This window comes from Saccostrea cucullata, unplaced genomic scaffold, assembly GCF_032062105.1.
Source record: "Saccostrea cucullata isolate Sc308-1 unplaced genomic scaffold, CSIRO_AGI_Scuc_v1 ctg156, whole genome shotgun sequence".
Classification (NCBI taxonomy): Eukaryota; Metazoa; Mollusca; class Bivalvia; order Ostreida; family Ostreidae; genus Saccostrea; species Saccostrea cuccullata.
Genome location: NW_026930700.1, coordinates 102,935 through 121,759, shown reverse-complemented (window position 1 = coordinate 121,759; position 18,825 = coordinate 102,935). Strand labels below are relative to the sequence as shown.

At 34.7% G+C, this 18,825-nt stretch overlaps 2 protein-coding genes across 2 annotated transcripts in view; both read right to left on the bottom strand.

The window, feature by feature from the left end:
* LOC134229668 (activating signal cointegrator 1 complex subunit 1-like) lies at positions 1–7,500 on the bottom strand. The gene is made up of 7 exons (XM_062711436.1): positions 7,320–7,500; positions 2,493–2,708; positions 1,840–2,018; positions 1,511–1,647; positions 1,004–1,123; positions 433–637; positions 1–290 (listed from the first exon to the last, which is right to left on the bottom strand). Exons 1-7 carry the CDS (start codon positions 7,420–7,422, stop codon positions 174–176), a joined length of 1,077 nt encoding a protein of 358 aa, XP_062567420.1. The 5' UTR covers positions 7,423–7,500; the 3' UTR covers positions 1–173.
* Positions 7,501–10,373: 2,873 nt separating this feature from the next.
* Positions 10,374–18,825, bottom strand: part of LOC134229666 (uncharacterized) — a 91,116-nt gene continuing 82,664 nt past the window's right edge. The window contains exons 137-151 of the mRNA XM_062711432.1: positions 16,997–17,089; positions 16,461–16,862; positions 16,107–16,189; positions 15,924–15,987; positions 15,494–15,700; positions 15,301–15,403; positions 14,767–15,021; positions 14,382–14,512; positions 13,964–14,122; positions 13,465–13,657; positions 12,755–12,945; positions 12,192–12,425; positions 11,813–11,927; positions 11,547–11,706; positions 10,374–11,309 (exon numbers count right to left, since the gene is read on the bottom strand). Coding sequence (XP_062567416.1) covers positions 11,108–11,309; positions 11,547–11,706; positions 11,813–11,927; positions 12,192–12,425; positions 12,755–12,945; positions 13,465–13,657; positions 13,964–14,122; positions 14,382–14,512; positions 14,767–15,021; positions 15,301–15,403; positions 15,494–15,700; positions 15,924–15,987; positions 16,107–16,189; positions 16,461–16,862; positions 16,997–17,089 — 2,592 coding nt within the window. The 3' untranslated portion in view covers positions 10,374–11,107. The remainder of the gene's footprint in view (positions 11,310–11,546; positions 11,707–11,812; positions 11,928–12,191; positions 12,426–12,754; positions 12,946–13,464; positions 13,658–13,963; positions 14,123–14,381; positions 14,513–14,766; positions 15,022–15,300; positions 15,404–15,493; positions 15,701–15,923; positions 15,988–16,106; positions 16,190–16,460; positions 16,863–16,996; positions 17,090–18,825) is intronic.

Here is an 18,825-nt window from a genome sequence, read left to right as displayed (position 1 = left end):
TTCATTTATAATTTATTTATAGCTGAAGAACAAGGTGATTCATACAATAACAAATTGAGTCAACTAGGAAGATGCATGACTAATGGTCATGGTAACAAATCCATGGACAACTTAGGTTATGCTGATGAATCAAAGTCACATGGTTTAAGGTCATACTGTCACATGATTTAAGGTCATGGTAATGATATTGAGCCAGCACATCCGTAATAACCATCCTCTCCTAATCCATGTCGCTGAGACAGGTGTAGGCTGTTAATGGTGCAGTCTCCAAAGTCATAATGTCCAAACTTCTGCAAAGAGAGATTACAGTGACAGAGAAATGAACACTAGATTTCTCCTGTTTATGCTTACTCAATTCTAAATGTTTTTATTTAGTACTTGATGAACACTTTTAATAGACCCATGACCTTAAAATTGAAGGATAATTCTTACTTTCATCACATTTGTGGCATCAAATGATTCCCTTTCCTTATTGCCTCGTTTCCCCTCGGGGGGCCTCTCCCCTGCTATGGAGGTAGGATCTCGCCTCATTAGAGTGTTCATTACTGTGACATGAAGTTTAACACGACTGTATTCCTGCTGCATTAGGCCTGTAGTAGAAAATCTGTCAACCAATCGATCTGCCAAAATCTGGAGCCTGTAAATTTACAGAAAGATAACAAACTGACACTGTACAATTTCCCATTAACAGTATTTACAGTCAAGATTTTATCATAAAAATTTCTATAAATATTTTCTATAGTATTATTTTATGCTTCTAATGATCAGATCTTCTTTACCATTAATATGAAAAGGACTGACAATTACACATTCAAACTGGATACTGCAAGTTGTTTTTACTAGTAAAGGTATAAATATTATCCAAGGGATCTTAAGTGGTAGATTGGAGCAAAAATGGTTTCTAGAGTTTGGCAACTGCTAAAGCAGTTTTAGCCACAGCTAATTAAAAAGTAAAATATTTAAAAGTTGTAAGCCATAAGAACTTTTTGACATAGTCCCTAACCTTTCTGCCTGTTCCCCGGGTTGGATTTTAGCATAGAGGACATCTACAGAGGCAGGGTCATCATTCATATACTCCAACCCCTGTAACCTCACCGTCAGGGGCTCACCCCTCAGGATGGGCCTATAAATAGAAATTACTCTCATTATCTCAAAGTGGTTTTGCCCATTAGGATGGGTGAGCAACAGAAAATGATCAAGTTCTGAACTGAAAAACTGCTAATAGCTCTCAGAGAAAGTAATCTGGGTAAAAACCTATCAGAAGGGAATGGATTTTAAAACATTCAAAACTTTGAGTGTTATGTGGATGAAATGTGACAATAAAGAACAGTCATCATGCTCAAAATTGCATTTAAATACACAAATCAGGAGAAAAGCAAACACCGACCTCTAAAAACATAGGTGGGATCAGGTGCCATGGAGGAGTAAGCATCCCCTGATGACTGCTTACATTCTTTGGTAAACATTTTAAGTTAATCTTCATAATATTGGTATATAAAGCTGTACATACTCCACAAGACTTGATTTACATTCTTCAAGTGTCTCCAGGGCCTGTTCTATTTCCCGTTTATTCAGCAGTGCTAGTGTACCCACTGTTAAATGTAGCTTCTCAGGCTTCTGAAATATTGTTTTGTCTATTCCTCTATCCTAGTAAAGAAATAAAAGAAGTGAAACACTAAATTGTTTAAAATTTTAATGACTCAGTCATCTATACAGTAGCTTCAATGAGTTGTGCACTGAGGTATTTTCTGCCTTAATTTTTTTATTGAGAACCTTGGAGATTTCTAAAGGGACCTGCATTGGCATTCAAGTTATACATATTTAAATATACTTTCTTACACTATCACAGCTCCTCAAAATATCCTCCTGAAACTCTAAGAAACTTTCTCTGATTGGCTGTAAGTTCACTGGGAAGGACAAAAAGTGAGTGAAGGGTTCTTTTCGGCGTACGGAATCAACAATGACATCCAGTCTTGTCTTGGCTGAAATCACGCCCTTTCTCTCTGGTCCAAGGATTACTGAAGAAAATATAGTTACAACTGTAAGCTTAATATTTCAATTTTTAGTGTATGCAAATGAGAAAATTCAGATATTTTGCTTAAACAACTTAATAGAAAATGGCCTAGGGGGATGACCCTTTGATTTGGAAGGCCAAGTGGTAAATATTGTCCATTCAGATTACTGGTATTTATTGCCTTTGCAGGACAGAATATTTATTACCAAGACAATCTGACACACATTATTCCTTTTTCTTCACTGAAAAGCATTTGACAAAAACGTTTTTGTTTGAGAAGTAGGGGGGGAGGGGAGGTACCCACAGTCAAAGTTAGATAAATTTTTCCTCCTAGCTGAGGAAAAATTATTTAGTTTAAATTATTTCAAATGACAGATTATTTATCACCAAAATCTGCAACCCCTCCCCCTTCACAATCAAATAATACTCCTATATCTAGATGATGTGTATTAATAACTCTTCAATCTAATATACTGACTAATATCCCCCTCCACTCCCTCTCTAGGGATCCGGATCTGAGTTTTTGTCTCCGTTTCCAGTCGACGTTTGGTCTCCCCCTTCCTGCCTATGATGTGTTTGAAGAATGCACTGGGTAGGCTAACACTGGTCTGGAAGCCTTTCTCTGTCTCCTCAATGTCTGGCATCATATCACAGGTCTCGTCATTCCAGGTGTTACACTGCACAGTGGACTCCTCTACAATGAGGAATGTATTAGAACATTTTTAAAAAATAGAAAATTGTTAATTTGTTTTATAAATTCATGAAATGAAATAAAGCATGACTCCAAAAAGCTAGAATTTATATGACTGTGTAAGGACAAAATAAGGGTGTGGAGGATTGAAAAAAAGAGAATGTAATAAATAGTAGAATGTCAATCAATGTCATAAATAGTAGAATGTCAATCTGGGGACAATCAGGAAAAAAACATTGCTTTCCCTCTATATTATGTTATCAACTTGATAGGGCAGTATCTAATAAATTAAATTTGTATGCAGATATAGGTTTACAAGTTTTCTTTTATGCCCCATATTATATGGCAACACAAGAGCAGTACAAATATTCTAAAAGTGTTTGAAGGTTTAAATATTTTTAGGTAAAAAGTTACTGTATCAGCAGAATTTTTAGCGAGGATTTAATTTTGGCATTATTAGCGAGGGTGCCAAGAAGCTAAAATTGAATATCACTAAATATTAATTGCGCTTTATTTGTAATAACTTCTTTAGTGAGCTTTTTAAAATCGCTAAAATTACATCTCTCTAAAAAAAAATACCAGTTTCTAAAGTTAAATTGCAAAATTTGCATCTCGCTAAAATTTCCACTTATACGGTATATAGGATATGGTAAGAAAAAGCCTTCAAAGAGGAGAAGCATTTGAAAAAGAATGCAGGTGATTATACATTCTGATTACTTCTTCAACCCACATGGTTTTTAACAATAATCCTGATATTCGACCCAAGTGGTTTTGTTCCCAAGCAATTATATAACAATTTCAACAGTTTGTCTACAGTGTTTTTATGCATAAATTTAATTATTTGTGTAAATTATGATGTTTATCTTATTTTATCGTATGCATTTTAATTTAGATGTACATTATTTACATTGTACAATATTGATATCACGGTCATTATTTACACTGTACAGTATTGATATCATGGTATGTCATTTAAAGAAGTATTTCATGTATTTAATTAATTTTTGTTCAAATATACAATCATTATGAAATCAAATTTATCTACATCTCTTCTCCACTATAGTTAAAAACTATATAGGAAAACCATCTTTTCTATTGATTGCATAAAGGAAACAATTAACAACCTATTTACACATATATCTCTGAAGCCATGCAGCTACCGAATATTGATTTGTTTACATACTGCACAGCATGTACACCTTACTAAGGCCTAGAAAAAAAATATGTTTGTTTCTGCTTTCAGGCTGAAAAAATATAGGGTAGGTAGGAAGGCAAATTTTTTTTTTTTAAATTTTGTTGCTTCTTTAATCAAAACGTGTATAGAAGTAACATTAATTACAAAAGAAATGGTGTTTTCAAGCATTACTGTGACTTAACTTATAATAGAAAGGTGACCCAAACTTCTTTCTGTCTTGAAAAGCTTGCAAAGTTGGAGGCTATAATTCCCTGGTTGACATCATGGGACAAAAGCATTAAAAAAATATTTAGGGTCGGCACTATAAATTAGGGTCCGTCGGGAAAGCGGAAACAAACATATTTTTTTTCTAGGCCTAAGGTACTGACTCTACCTGTTGGGATATAAATATAAGCAGGTCGAAACCACCTGGGTTGTAACAACACAGGTCTATTAAACACAGAATCGGAATGTAACCACCTAACCACCCAATACCTTGAAAAAAAGTTTGTCGAGACAGACTGACAGACCATAGGTGCTTGGTTTCAGGATGGTATTTTTTTTATGTGTCTATTTTAATGTGTCAATACCCTCATTAAAATTAAAAAAAAATTCGCTGAAATTAGCATATTTTAAAAATGTCATATTTACTGTAAAAAAAAACACTCAAATCGAGTTCCTCGATGGCTCGTACCTCGCACATAACCTCATATGTCAAAGGTGTTCTACCATCTTGCTGATTTAGTTGATCTTATTTGAATTTCTTTCAAATGTCATAAATTTGAAATCTGAGTTATTTTGTTGCACTCTCAACATTTAGTTCTTGCTTTCAAAGCCTACTAACATTAGGTTGTAATCAAAACCTATTTACAGTGAAGAATTAGACAGATTAAGAAACCTTTTCGAAGAACTTTATGCAGTGCGAAATATGAAATGAGTGAAAAGGCAGTTTCCGGCAGAGAAATGTATCAATCTGAGGCGTATTTCTTCACCAATTACATTAAATCCAATGTTAAAACGTGACCCAAGGATTGTATTTATTAAAAATTTTAAAGGAATGCCACAAAAAATTGTTTGTACCATCTGTCCTTAAATCAATTTCTACATTTTTCCTACCGGTGTGGTGTGAGATATAGCTTCAAAATGATTGAATAATGCCCTTCAAATGTCTGCCGATTTGAACTTACCGATTAAAACATGCAGTAAACCCAAAACGTCCTCGATACCAAGTACAGAAATCGAAAGCAACAGTAGTGCTGATTTCTAATGATGAAAAATGTAGAGGCATCCCAGAATCACACGAAAAATCTAAAGAAAGCAAGTTTGGCACGGTTTCTGACCTCTCTAGATTTTCCATGTGAAATACACAAAATACGTAGTAAAGATGGATGCCCATGGTTAACAAAAGAACTTCGAAGCCTAGTTAAGAAGAGAGATGAAAGAAAGAAGAAGTCAAACGATCAAAGAGATATACAAAAATACAAGGAACTTAAACAACAAACACAGAAATGATTTTATATCGAAGGCATTGTAAGTCCACCAAAAGACGAAAGTTCACAAAATCAAGGAATGAAGCGATTCTGGACTTTCATAAAGCACAAAAGATCGGATGGCAATACAATACCACCATTGAAATCAGAAGGATTGTTACACTCCAACCCAATAGACAAAGCGGATATCTTAAATAGACAATTCCAAAAAGCCTTCTCACCAAAAACAAATTTTACAGAAGAACAATTTAAATCCAGATGTGAAATGAGAGGGAACCACCCAATAATGTAAATATAACTGTGAACGGAATAGAAAAGTTGTTGTTAAACCTCAACATACATAAAGCCGCAGGACCAGACGGGATAACACCTAGATTACTAAAAGAATTGGCAGCAGACATAGCACCTATACTCTGCGTTATATTTAGTTCATCATATGAAACAGGACAAGTACCAACAATATGGAAAACAGCAACAGTATGTCCAATATATAAAAAAGGGAAAAATTATGAAGCGATCAATTACCAACCTGTCTCCCTAACCTGTATAACATGCAAAATAATGGAACATCTAGTAACAAGCAACATCATGTCACATGCAGACAGACACAATATCCTTAATCCTTTACAACATGGATTCCGTCTCATGCGAGACCCAGCTTGTGGACTTTATTGATGACATCACAAGAAACATCGATGAAGGGAAACAAACGGATTGTTTAATCATGGACTTTAAAAAAGCATTCGATAAAGTGAGCCACAGCTTATTAGTCATGAAATTGATCACTATGGAATTCAGGGTAAAACAAACAAATGGATTGAAAACTTCTTAAACAACAGAAAACAAGCAGTAGTTATAGAGGGAAATCATCATAATATATAGATGTGGAATCAGGAGTACCCCAAGGCTCTGTCATAGGATTTATTCTTGAACATCAATGACATGCCGGACAACATAACATCAACTGTGCGTCTTTTTGCCAACGACACCATCATGTACTTGACTATAGAATCACAGTCAATAGCCAATGAATCATTTTAATTTTTATTTTAAATGTAATGTCTTATATCACAAAGAAGAGGAAACCCATTAAACATCAATATACCCTCCATGGACATATCTTAGAGCAAGTTACATCGGCTAAGTATCATTTTATATTTTTTATGTAAAAAAGCTAACAACACTCTCGGCTTCTTGAAAAGAAATCTAAACATCAGTAACCCTAGCTTAAAGGAAAAGGCATACAAAACGCTAGTCCGACCAACATTAGAATATGCATGCTCAGCCTGGGACCCATATCAACAAAACTACATCAACAAACTGGAGGGAGTTCAAAAAGAGCGGCTATATACGTAAGAAACAACTACAACTACAATAGTGCAACATCAGTGTCCAATATAGTGAAAGACCTAAACTGGGCATACTACAAGACAGTATATACACGACTATGCCTATTCTACAAGATCGTTAACAACAAAGTGAAAATAGACCCTAGTGATAAGCTAATACCAACAGGAAGAGCAAGTTCAACTCATTCAGGCAACAACAATCTCAACAAATATTAAAATTCCTTTACCCGAGGACAATCAGAGATGACGCTCCCCTCCAGTACAGTGTTTTGAATCCTTCAAACTCACCTGGCTGCCTAATTTATTCTGCTCTGTTTTTAAACTCACTACTTGTATAGTTGCACCTTTTTTAACGCGCACACCCTACACAGTGGCAGAATAATCAGCTTATTGATGGCGGCCGCTTTCCGGTAGAAGTAGAAGTAGAAATACGTATACCATCCTGAAATAAAGCGCCTATGTGACAGACGACAGAATTTTTTTCCCCCAATTTCGACCCAGTGGAGTAAATATTTACGAATTTTGGACTTCCTTAATCCAAAACAATAATTCATTAGTCTGAAGTCGGAATAATACAAACTGTGTTGTGTATGATGTTTACCGTATTGTTCCTCTTCCAGAGCATTGATATCTCGGTTCAGTGATGGGTTAACTCTGTAACAGCGGTCTCCTATCGTGATAATTTGTGGCCTTAAAACATCCATGTTCCCTTCAGAATAAAACAGTATATTATTTTTACCGTTCGAACGTCTAGACTGCAGTTGCAAATCGTAAAAATTATTAAATATCGCAGGATGTCTCCTGTGCACGCTAAACAGCGAGTCTCTAGGTAAATCCTATAAAATTCCGGATAGTATTTTTGAAATCGATGAGGCCCAGCAATTTTTGAATAAACTAAATCATAAAAATGAATCATTTTAATTTTTATTTTGATGATTTTATATAAACCCATGCACAAACTTTTCTGTCATTAACGTTACATTTTATATTTTTTTAAAGGTATTGTGATTATTTACCATAAAAACGCCATATGGTTATATATTACATATTAGGTATATCTGAGTATATACCATTTCCCTACTAAATATTAATTAAGTTCTTTGTAACTTCTCTTGAAAACCTTTCCATAATATAAATGACCTTCAGGTGTTTTGGAGAAACTTGTGATGCATGTACTATCTATCTTAAGATATCACAAATTGGACCTAATCCTCATCTTATTTTAGTTGTGTATTATATATTTCTTCCCCGTACACTTAAACTCATTGTCTCCTTTTCTTCAACTTCTTGTATTTTCACACTTGTGACTGTCGTACAAGCTTTGACATTAATGTGATATTGCCAATTAACCTGTTGCTTTGCTTATAATGGTCAGTCTTTTTGCAATTAAGTACGTATCATATTGTTAATTTTATCAAGATTTACACTTACAGCAATTCTAACAATTTTTAAAATGAGGCAAGCTATTGATAAACAGGTTAATGATACAAGGTTATCAATCGATCATAAATCATATTTTAAAAGTACATTGTTTGACACATATAATTGACATTCAATTATATTTCAAAATTTGTCTATGACAGATTATGTACATAAGTTTAGTGTGTTCTCATTCAAAAGTAACTTACATATATGAAAAGAAGGTAAAACTTACAGGTAAAAAATCATAGCACACTCAGAAAGGCTAGTTACATGTAATTCACATGTAAAATGTGTGTCTCTTGCAGTAAACTAAGAATAGTAGATAAAAGCAGTGTGTTTTCTGTTCAATGAAGGCCTGACTGTTCAACCAGAAAATTGCCTAGACTTCATCTCCCTCCAGACTGATCTCATAGTTCAACAAGATTTTTAAGCAATTATGTGAATATTTCATACCATGTTATGATATATTTTTTTTTTTCAAATTGCTAATTTGTATATCAGAAAGAACTAGTAAATTGATCCATATAAATGCTTGCCTTCTACAATTGCAAGTCAGCAGAAAGTATTCTTTGGTCACAGGTTTTAATTGTAAAAGCGAGGGGATATTAAATCTCATTCGTCCGTCCGTCTCTCCGTCAGTCTGTCTAGCTATCCGTCCGTCATAAAAACTTTAACCTTGCCCATAACTTTTGATTTAGTAGAGCTATGACTTTCATATTTCGCACGTGTATTTCCTTGTGACAAGACATATCTTTGGGTACCACCAAATTTGACCTTTTGATCTTGACCTTGGAGTTTGACCTATTTTTACAAAAAATTCCGAACTTTTACTTTGGCCATAACTTTTGAATGATAGATAATAGGACTTGCATATTTCACATATATATTCTTTGTAGCAAGACCTTTCATAGGATACGAACAACTTTGACCTTTTGACCTTGGAGATTTCCTTACTTATGAAAAAACTTTAACCTTGACCATAACTTTCAAACAATAAGAGCTTGGGCTTTCATACTTCGTATATGTAATTTTTGTGAGAAAACCATTCATTGGATACCAAGAACTTTGACCATTTGACCTTGGAGTCTTAACTACTTTTTAAAAACTTTAACCTTGGTCACAACTTTTGAACGGTAGATACTAGGACTTTCATATTTCACAAATGTATTTTTTGTGGCAAGACCTTTCATTGGATACCAAGAACTTTGACCTTGACCTTAAAGATTTCTGTACTTATGAAAAAACTTTAACATTGACCATAACTTTTGAATGGTAAGGGCTAGGGCATTTGTACTTCACATATGTAATCCTTGTAAAAAGACCTTTCACTGGAAACCAAGAACTTTGACCTTGACCTTGGAGTTTGACTTTCTTTTCAAAAACTTCCACCTTGTCCACAACTTTTGAACGGTAGATACTAGGACTTTCATATTTCACATATGTATTCTTTGTAGCAAGAATATTCATTGGATACCAACAAGTTTGACCTTGATCATAACTTTTGAATGGTAAGGCTAGGACTTCTATACTTCACAAATGTAATCCTTGTGAGAAGACCTTTCATTGGATACCAAGGATCTTTAAACCTTTGACCTTGACTTTGGAGTTTGACCTACTTTTAAAAAACTTTTACATTGGCCATAACTTTTGAACAGTTAGGGTTAGGGTTTTCATCCTTCACATATGTATTACTTGTGAAAAGACCTTTCTTAAGAAACCCACAACTCAGACCCTTTCACCTTGGGGCATGACCTATCTTTAAAAATTTATCCTCGACCATAACTTTTGAACAGGTGGTGCTTGGGATTTTGTATTCCATACGAGAAAAACCCTACTTTGGGTAATAATATATTTAATTTGCATTTAAGAAAAGTTTAATCTTCGTAATGTTGCCATGCAGGGTCATCAGTGTTTCACAAACACATCTTGTTCCTTATATTGAGAAGAGATAGGGCTTTCATATTCGACATGTGCAATACCTGTGACCCGAGCATGCTATGATTTCTTACCCCTTGACCTTGACCTTCATGACTGACCTTATTTAAAAAAAAAAATCAACTTCCATGATAATTTCTAAATAAATGACATATGATAGGGTGTTCATATTTGACACAATATGTCATAAAAAATAACATCTCTGCACCCACAAAGACATCAAAAGCAGGGGACCACAATTCTTTGAATTTGCTTGTTTAATCCATGTTTCAAATGTCAATAAAACAAAAACAAAACAAACTGTTTGACATTTTATTGTAATCAGACATATTTCATACATATAACAGGGTAAACATAAAAAACTGGCACATACATTGTGTAGTTATTAAAAAAAATTGAAAATCATCAGGGATTTCAATGCTCTATACGAACTTCCAGTTGTAGATACATAGTCAATGCAAAGAATAAGCTTCATATTGCTATCATTTTAGTAGAACTAGACACAACAATAAACTAAAAGAAATGGACTTGGCACATAGTATCTGATTAATGAAGCACATAAATATGAAACATAAAAAATTGAAATTTATTATGCACTTGAATGCACACAACATATAATAGAAAATGTAGATAAAAGCACCAATTAAAAATTTTTACCCTATATCAAACTTTGGAAATAAATAGAACTCTGACATTTAAAATAACTTGCCTTGCTATCATCAGACAATATATACAATGGTTTATTTAAAAAATTAAAAATTTAATATATACATGTACGTGAAATAGTCAGCATATCTTTGATAATTACAACATATGCATCAGAATTAAAAATATTCACACATACTCAATTCTTTAATTTATGCTTTTATATTTTATCACATTTCAAACCGGTATTTTAAAAAAGAGGCACATTTCTTCACTTTCTCTTTCATATCTTTTAAAAAGTCATTTTAAAAAAACATATTCCAAAACTTCTCTCAAGAAATATCTTGAAGATATGTGCTATAGTTGTGAGACCAATTTTTGTTCTTTTCACTCAAAATAATCGTCCAGTGCCATTCGTGTGTCGTAGAAAGCTACATTACCCCCAGTGTGGGAGTTATACACGGAAGCACCTGTAGGGTCACTATAGGCTGGTCGCCATTCTTTCTTTTCGTAAGCTCCGTTGCTAAATACACTGGGTTCTGGATCATACTGCTTCATAAATCGCTCCTTCTTTTTCTGTGCTCTGTATCTGTTCAATATAAATAAAAATAATATACATGTACCTATAATGATTAGATTTTACTGTTAGTAAACATTTAGATGCATACATGACTAGATGCATACAGTATATATATAAAAGAAATCTCCAGTTACATAGCATTTTATTGCAAAAAATCTGTTATTATCTGCTCATCATATTGCTATTGTTGAGAATTTTAGAGTTAAAATTTTTTGAAAATATACAGATTCCCCCTAAACACCTTACCTAACAATGAACACTACAGCCAGCACAATAGTGATGACCAGGAAGATGGTGGCGGCCAGTGAGGCTACAATGACCACCGTCTGAGAGTTCATGTTGACTGCCGTCTTGTTGGGAGGCACTGCTGCGGTGGTGCTGCTCGGTGATGTTGGACAGCCTGCAGCTGTGTATAAATAGCACAAAAAATTATCTCTCATTTCTTACACAACCATTTCAATATGATGTGGAACTAATGGCTACTTTTGTATTTTACGTTATCAGATCCTTACCCGTAGAGGCAGTCCAAGTGAACTGAGATGTGATGGGAGTACACAGCTGACAGGAGTTGATTGGATTACTGCTTCCTCCTGCATAGCACACGCCACCAATCAGGCAGGATGAGGTCTGAAATGGAAAGGAGTTTAGATCAAGATCTCATCAGAAACATTCATGACCATCAGTATTTCATGAATTCATTCCACGAAGGCAAAAAATTATCACTTTCATTCAATTAAGACACAATGAATATACAGCTTTGCAGAAATAATACTAAAACATGTCAAGAAAAAGATGTTAAGTTTCATCACATTAGGGATCTGATGGTAGCTTTACAAGCAAACTTGAATGGATGAAAAGAAAAAAAAATGTCTGATTTTAATAAACACTCACCAACATGGAGCAGTTTCCATGGGTTCTATCAGCTGCTACATCACAGGTGTAACAGTCTGACTGGTAGAGGATGAACACAGACTCGGCCACACTGCGATGTGTGCCATCATTACTGATCCTGATGGCATAGCTCTTCTTGGCTGGCAGGGTACAGTGAACTGCTGAGATACTCTTAAAGATGGCAGTGTCTGTTATGGTGGTAAGGGATCGACTAGAAATACCTGCTCCATTGATCTACCAAAAACAAGAGCAGTACATTATTTTTTCTATTTGATTTTATCTCTTATGATCATCCTGTGAAAATTGAACTATTAAGATTTTTTTTTTAGCAATTCATGTGCATGTCTTGTCTTCATATTGATAACCATAGCAGTTATGAAAATGCCAGGCAAATACATAAACATGCATAAAAATCAAAGAATTACCTAATTCTTAAATATAGTTAAAACTTCCTTCAAAATATACTTATTCTATTCATTTCAATAGAAAGACACAACTTTTTTGAAAATCAGAAATTTCATTTGAACAATGAAGATCGGGCATACACTGCCAAAAACAATAACCTCAATTTCTGTCATGTGACAAGTGATGGTTGAACTGTTTAGGAAGCGATCGCCCTTGATGACAGCCTGGGTACAGTTGTTATTGAGGGTATCGCAGGCCACATTGGAGTCCTCTAACAGAACGACTGGAGCTAAGCTGACAGAGATTGAACAATCTGCTCCACCATAGCCAGTTTTACACTCACAGACTCCTGGCAAATAGAAAACAACATGAATTCATGCAAAAAATTATGTATTAACAAACACACGTACAATCAGAATGGAAACCATAAACCATGCACTCTTTAAGACAAATGAATCAAGCTTTTTATTGTCCAGTTTACAAGACCAACTTTTTACCCTGTTATTTTAAAGCAGTAATATCCCTTGTGTAAGGATAGCCAAATTTGTCTTATGCCATTATACCGTATAAGTGGAAATTTTAGCGAGACACAAATTTAGCAATTTGTCCTTAAAAATTTGCAATTCATTTTAAGAGATGTTATTTCAGCGATTTTAAAATGCACATTAAAGAAGCTATTACAAATAAAACGCAATTAATTTTTAGCGATATTCAATTTTAGCGATCTCGGCATCCTTGCTAAAAATTCTACTTACATGGTATCTTGTTCATGAATCAACCACAGAATTTATTTTACATCCTGAACATTTAGCTACATTCTAGAGTTTACAAATTGCTTCTCTTCACCCATTATTGTATACATTCTCACCATCTACACAGGTTCCCTGATTTCCTTGACTATTACAGTCCAAAGGACAAATAGCATTAGTAATAGTGGTGGGTAAAGATGGAGCAGCATTGGCATTCTGTGTCCATTGAGTGGTATCCTTCAGAACTTCCTCATAACAATTCTGCTGAATTCCTCCCAAGTGATCCTCCCTCCAAATGGTCAGACCGGTCAGCTAGGAAGATAAACAAATAAGATGTAATTCAAGGATATCCCAATATTATAGGGGGAGACAGATGAAATTTGATGAGCTAGATAGTACTGGCTATTCAACTAAACCTGAGGTACAGGAAATAAAAAAAAAATGTGCAAAGAATTGCTTTCAAAATGTGTCAGAATAGAATGTTTAAACATGCATGGATATTTCATTTAACAATGCAAAGACTTGAATCAATGCATATCTTTCGATTACTAAACTGTATGACCAATGTAAATTTGTAAAATAATATCTTAGTAGCTTATCAGAAAGCTAGTAAGTTACCTTGTAGTCTTGCACACAATTCTCTATGTCCTGGGAATAGTTTCCAGACAAAAGATTCTGACAGTTAATTCCGGCCTTGGAATTGACGAGGTAGTTACCACAACTCTGTCTAGCTTCCTCTTCTGTCATGTTCAGATTGGAAGGCCAGGCAGAAGTAGGCTACAATACAAATATGACAAAGTTCTGAGCTAAGATAATTTATCTATGATAGATTCAAATAAAATCTATTTAAAAAAAAGGACAAGTGAGAAAACACAAAAAATATTAAATCAATTGTAATACAGTGGACCCTCATTTATCCGTGATATGTGAAAACACACCAGTTAAAAATAGCATTTAAAAATCAAAAAATTGTAATATATCATATACCACTGTATATCGTATACAGGAAATGAAATTTAATAAAAAGTTTACTAACAGCTGGAGCATTGTAGTTGAGGTCATAGGTCACTGTGTCATCAACAGCCTGTCTCTTCTTACGCCTGCCAACAGCACTGGGGGTTAATAGGCCAGGATTTGGGGTCAGGAGGTCAGGTTTCAAATCCACACCTGTTTTTCAAATTAAACACAATAAAATTTACACATACAAAACTGAGAAAAGAATTTCAGAGAAATATCATTATCAAACTTAGTGCTTAATGGTCAGAAAACAAAAATTTTATAAAATTTATTTTCATTCTTTTCAATCCCATTTAACTCTAAATTATCAATGCAGAAGACCATAAACACAACAAGCCTTGAAGGACACAAGAATGCATTTTACTATATGCCGCTGTGGTATTTTGACAATACCATCAACCTACCTTTGTTTGTGACTCCACATGTACTGACATCACCAAAGAAATCACATGTTGATCCACTATTGTAGCAGGAGCAGTATACTGGTATCTCCATGGAAACTGTTGACCTATAACCCCTAAACAGTGAGTTGGACTCAGAGGTTCTCCATGTAAGACTGTATGCATCTGGTCGTTCATTGGGGCCAGGAACTTTTGTGATGACCCCATTGGGATCTGAGAGGTCATTGTCTTGATTACCATCATATGTACCACATAAACCTGAAATGCAAAAGACCACTTATACTAAAATCTTTAAATACAGTTAACACATGTAAATAAGCAGGTTATTTAGTTCAAAATTTTGCATTTGATGCTTGAAATAGTATAAAAATATTCAAGTTTGATAGATTCAAATTCATCTTGCCTTTTACAAAGACTTTAGAAACTTTTTGCCTAGTATTTCTAAAACACTAATGTTTTATTTCAAACAAAGTTTCTTTAAACATAACCTTACACAGATAGATGTAGAGTGATAAGTTGGATTTAAAAGATCTTTACCTTCAGTTTTGTTAAAGTCTGCAGCTGATGGGTAGATGAATATGTTAATAAAGGCCTGGTATGAGTCTTTCACTGTCACTTTGGTTCCTGTGGGTAACATGATCTGTCAAAAGAAAGCAAATTTAGTTCACATATCATCCATCAAACTGACTTGCCAAACAATATGTACAACACTCAGACATTTCTCTCTGACCTGGAACTGTTTGCCGTCCTTCTCCTGGAAGATCTCTGTCCTTGGAGTCAGTTCTCCGTTGGTGAAGAGCTCCTCGTTGATTGGATAAGCAGTAGAGGTTTTGTTGACCCACTTACATTTGTCTATCCTGATGACATCATCACCAGAACGCACCATCACTCCACAGTTACATGTTCCACTGGAACAGCGCACCATTGCAGCACGTACCTAATGGAAAGTGTACAGAACATTAAATCAATAAAGCTTAGATTAATATCAAAATGAAATCTTAATATCCATACACAAAACACTTTTTAGACATATGTGGATTTTTTCTAGCATTTTTTAACAATGCACTGCTATATGTACAAAAAAAGTTCTGAAGTGACTTCATTTGAAAAGTAGTTGGAGGAAATTAACCCAAACAATCCTGATTAGATTATGTTCATACCTCTACTTCAGTGTCTTTGTTTCTATAAAGTATGTATTCTCCTGGCTGGAAGTTGTCAAAGTAGCTGCAAAAATTTAAAATAAAACAACAATTAGTTTTACATTACATTGTAATTTCATACAAAATTGAATTTAAAAATATAGTATAATATATCATGTTTAAACTGCATTGATCAATACATACGCTCCATCAAAAGTTCTGATGTGAGGATCATTAATGGACTGACAGTGTCGCAGGTCTAAAGAGTCCATCTCAACAACTTCAACCTGAAGAAAAGCAAAAAATTAATCTCTAACATATTATATCATTGTTTAATAGGGTCATAAAACGTAGGTCTAAGAGTATATATCTAACAACTTCAACCTGAGGAAAAACAAAAAGATTAATCTGGAAAAATCATGTTACTGTTGAAGGGATCAACCAAAGCTACTTAGCAATTGACAATCATTGATATGGAATGACAAATTTCATATAATTTAATAGTGCATCATAATTTTTGTGTCAGAACTGTACTAGGTAAAGTATCTGAACTCTGACCTCTATTTTCTTCAGAAGGACCCCAGCCTTGACCTCTTGACCCACTTTATCTTCCTGTTCAATGTTCAGTGTACTGTTTTTGTTTCCGAATTTCATCCTGTCAATCATTGCCTTGATGTAAATCTGGGCGGACCGTACATTTTCTTTCATCACAGGACCACAGGTAGACTCAGCTGGTGAAGCAGCATTAGTGAGGGAGGACTTGACCACAATATTGGGGATTTCCCCTCCGTCGGGACATCTCTTGGGATTCTGTGATTTTATGACCTCTCCATTGAATCTTATGTCACAGTTAGCCTTGTACTTCATGGAGCAGTAATAATTGGCAGTTGTGGAAAGATCGATTTGTATTGGGTGTGCTGGTGCACCTTCTACAATCTTGATGTATGAGGCCTCATTGATCTGAAAGTAATTAGTAACACCTCTGTGAGATTCAGGCCACTTTCGTCATCATTTAAAAAAATCTTCCTCAATTTATTTTCATTCATTACAGAATTAGAAGCCATTGACCATAATAAGTAATATCATGTACTTACTGTGACTTGGTACTTGAGAATACTACTCCTTGTTACTGAGCTAGTCACCTGTCCACAGGTACTGGGCTTTGACACAACTACTCCACAGCTTACCTGGTAACAAAAAGCAATATCTTTTACTAATTCAAGAAACACCATTTTAATCTTCTAACCACCACAGATTATGAGTGTGTTCATTTGAGAAGTGACCTTCATATTCCAAGATCCAATATAGCAGGGTTTGACATTAAGCTTTTGGAATACTAGACCAATCAGGCTACTCTAGCAAATTTTTACTAGCCGTGACCCTTTAACCACTAGCCCTGACCAAACTTAAGAAAACTTAAGAAAAAATATTTAAAGCAGGAAATAGTGATGATTTATGAATAACCCTTTTAAAGTTTTTATAATCTGTTTGATTGTATTGGTTTATTTTAATAACGAAATTTTCCCGCACATGCCAACATCGAAACTATAGATCATATACATGCTGCTTGTTGTGTTTAGTCCTAACTTATAACTAAACTTAATCAACTTGTAAATATTAATACCATACCATAACAAGAGGCCCAGGGACCACATCGCCCACCTGAGCAAATCAGAATCAGATTAGATCAGAACTGAAAAGTTTACTGAAGGGGGGGGGGGGGTTGAATTTAATACTACTTTAGAATGCCTTCATATTAATACAGCATATGACTTTGCTGTTCTTGATAAAAGGATTTTTTAAAAACATTTTCTTCCTATACTATCACTAATCATTGCTTTGAAGTACTTGAGAAGACAATTTTCCTATAAATTCCTATGTAAAACTTTGATCAGCCATTGTGGCCCCACCCTACCCCCGGGGGGTCATGATTTGTACAAACTTGAATTTACACTACCTGAGCATGCTTCTACATGAGTTTCATCTTTCCTGGCCCAGTGGTTCTTGAGAAGAAGATTTTGAAAGATTTTCCCTATATACATCACAGGACCATTGTAGCCCCGTACCCCCGCCTCAGCAGGTTGAATCTACACTACCTGAGCATGCTTCCATATAAATATGATGAATTACGGCTTTGACATTCTTGAGAAGAAGATTTTTAAAGAATTTTCCTATATATTTCTATGTAAAACTTTGGTCGGCCACATCTCTTACCCCCGGGGGTCATGATTTGTGAAATTTGAATCTGCACTACCTCATGCTTCCATATAAATATGATGTCACAGCTTTGTCATTCTTGTTTTTAAAGAATTTTCCTATATATTTCTATGTAAAACTTTGGCACCCCCGGGGGGTCATGATTTGTACAAACTTGAATCTACACTACCTGAGGATGTTTCTCCATAAGTTTAATCTTTCCTGGCACAGTGGTTCTGGAGAAAAAGATTTTTAAAATATGCCACCAAATTTTCATTTATTCCCAATTATCTCCCCTTGAATGAGGGCATGGCCCTTCATTTGAACAAACTTGAATCCCCTTCACCCAAGGATACTTTGTGGCAAGTTTGGTGAAAGTAATCAAAATGTGAAAACTTTACACACAGACGGACAGACAGCTAGACAGACAGACGGACGCCGGACAAAATGTGATCAGAAAAGCTCACTTGAGCTTTCAGCTCAGGTGAGCTAAAAATTGTTCAGAGAATTTACGTATCATAAAAAATATGTTATATAATTTTTTTGCCATTTACACAGTTTACCAATGTCGTAAAGCATGTGAATCTTTTGACAATGACAATTGTAACTTCTCAGCAATTTCCGTAGCTTATTGTTTCTCTTTAAGAAAATGGCCGAGTAGTTACGAATGCTGACAATGACTGCTGTTAATAATATTTATCACTTCGGTCATGCCGTCTGTTACGTA

Coding starts and splice junctions, on each gene's coding strand:
- LOC134229668 (XM_062711436.1), bottom strand. CDS start 7,422: ATGGATGTTTTAAGGCCACAAATTATCACGATAGGAGACCGCTGTTAC. Junction 2,019..2,492: donor GGGAGTGGAGGGGGATATTA/GTCAGTATATTA, acceptor TATTTTCTTCAG/TAATCCTTGGACCAGAGAGA. Junction 1,124..1,510: donor TGTAAATCAAGTCTTGTGGA/GTATGTACAGCT, acceptor TTCTATTTATAG/GCCCATCCTGAGGGGTGAGC.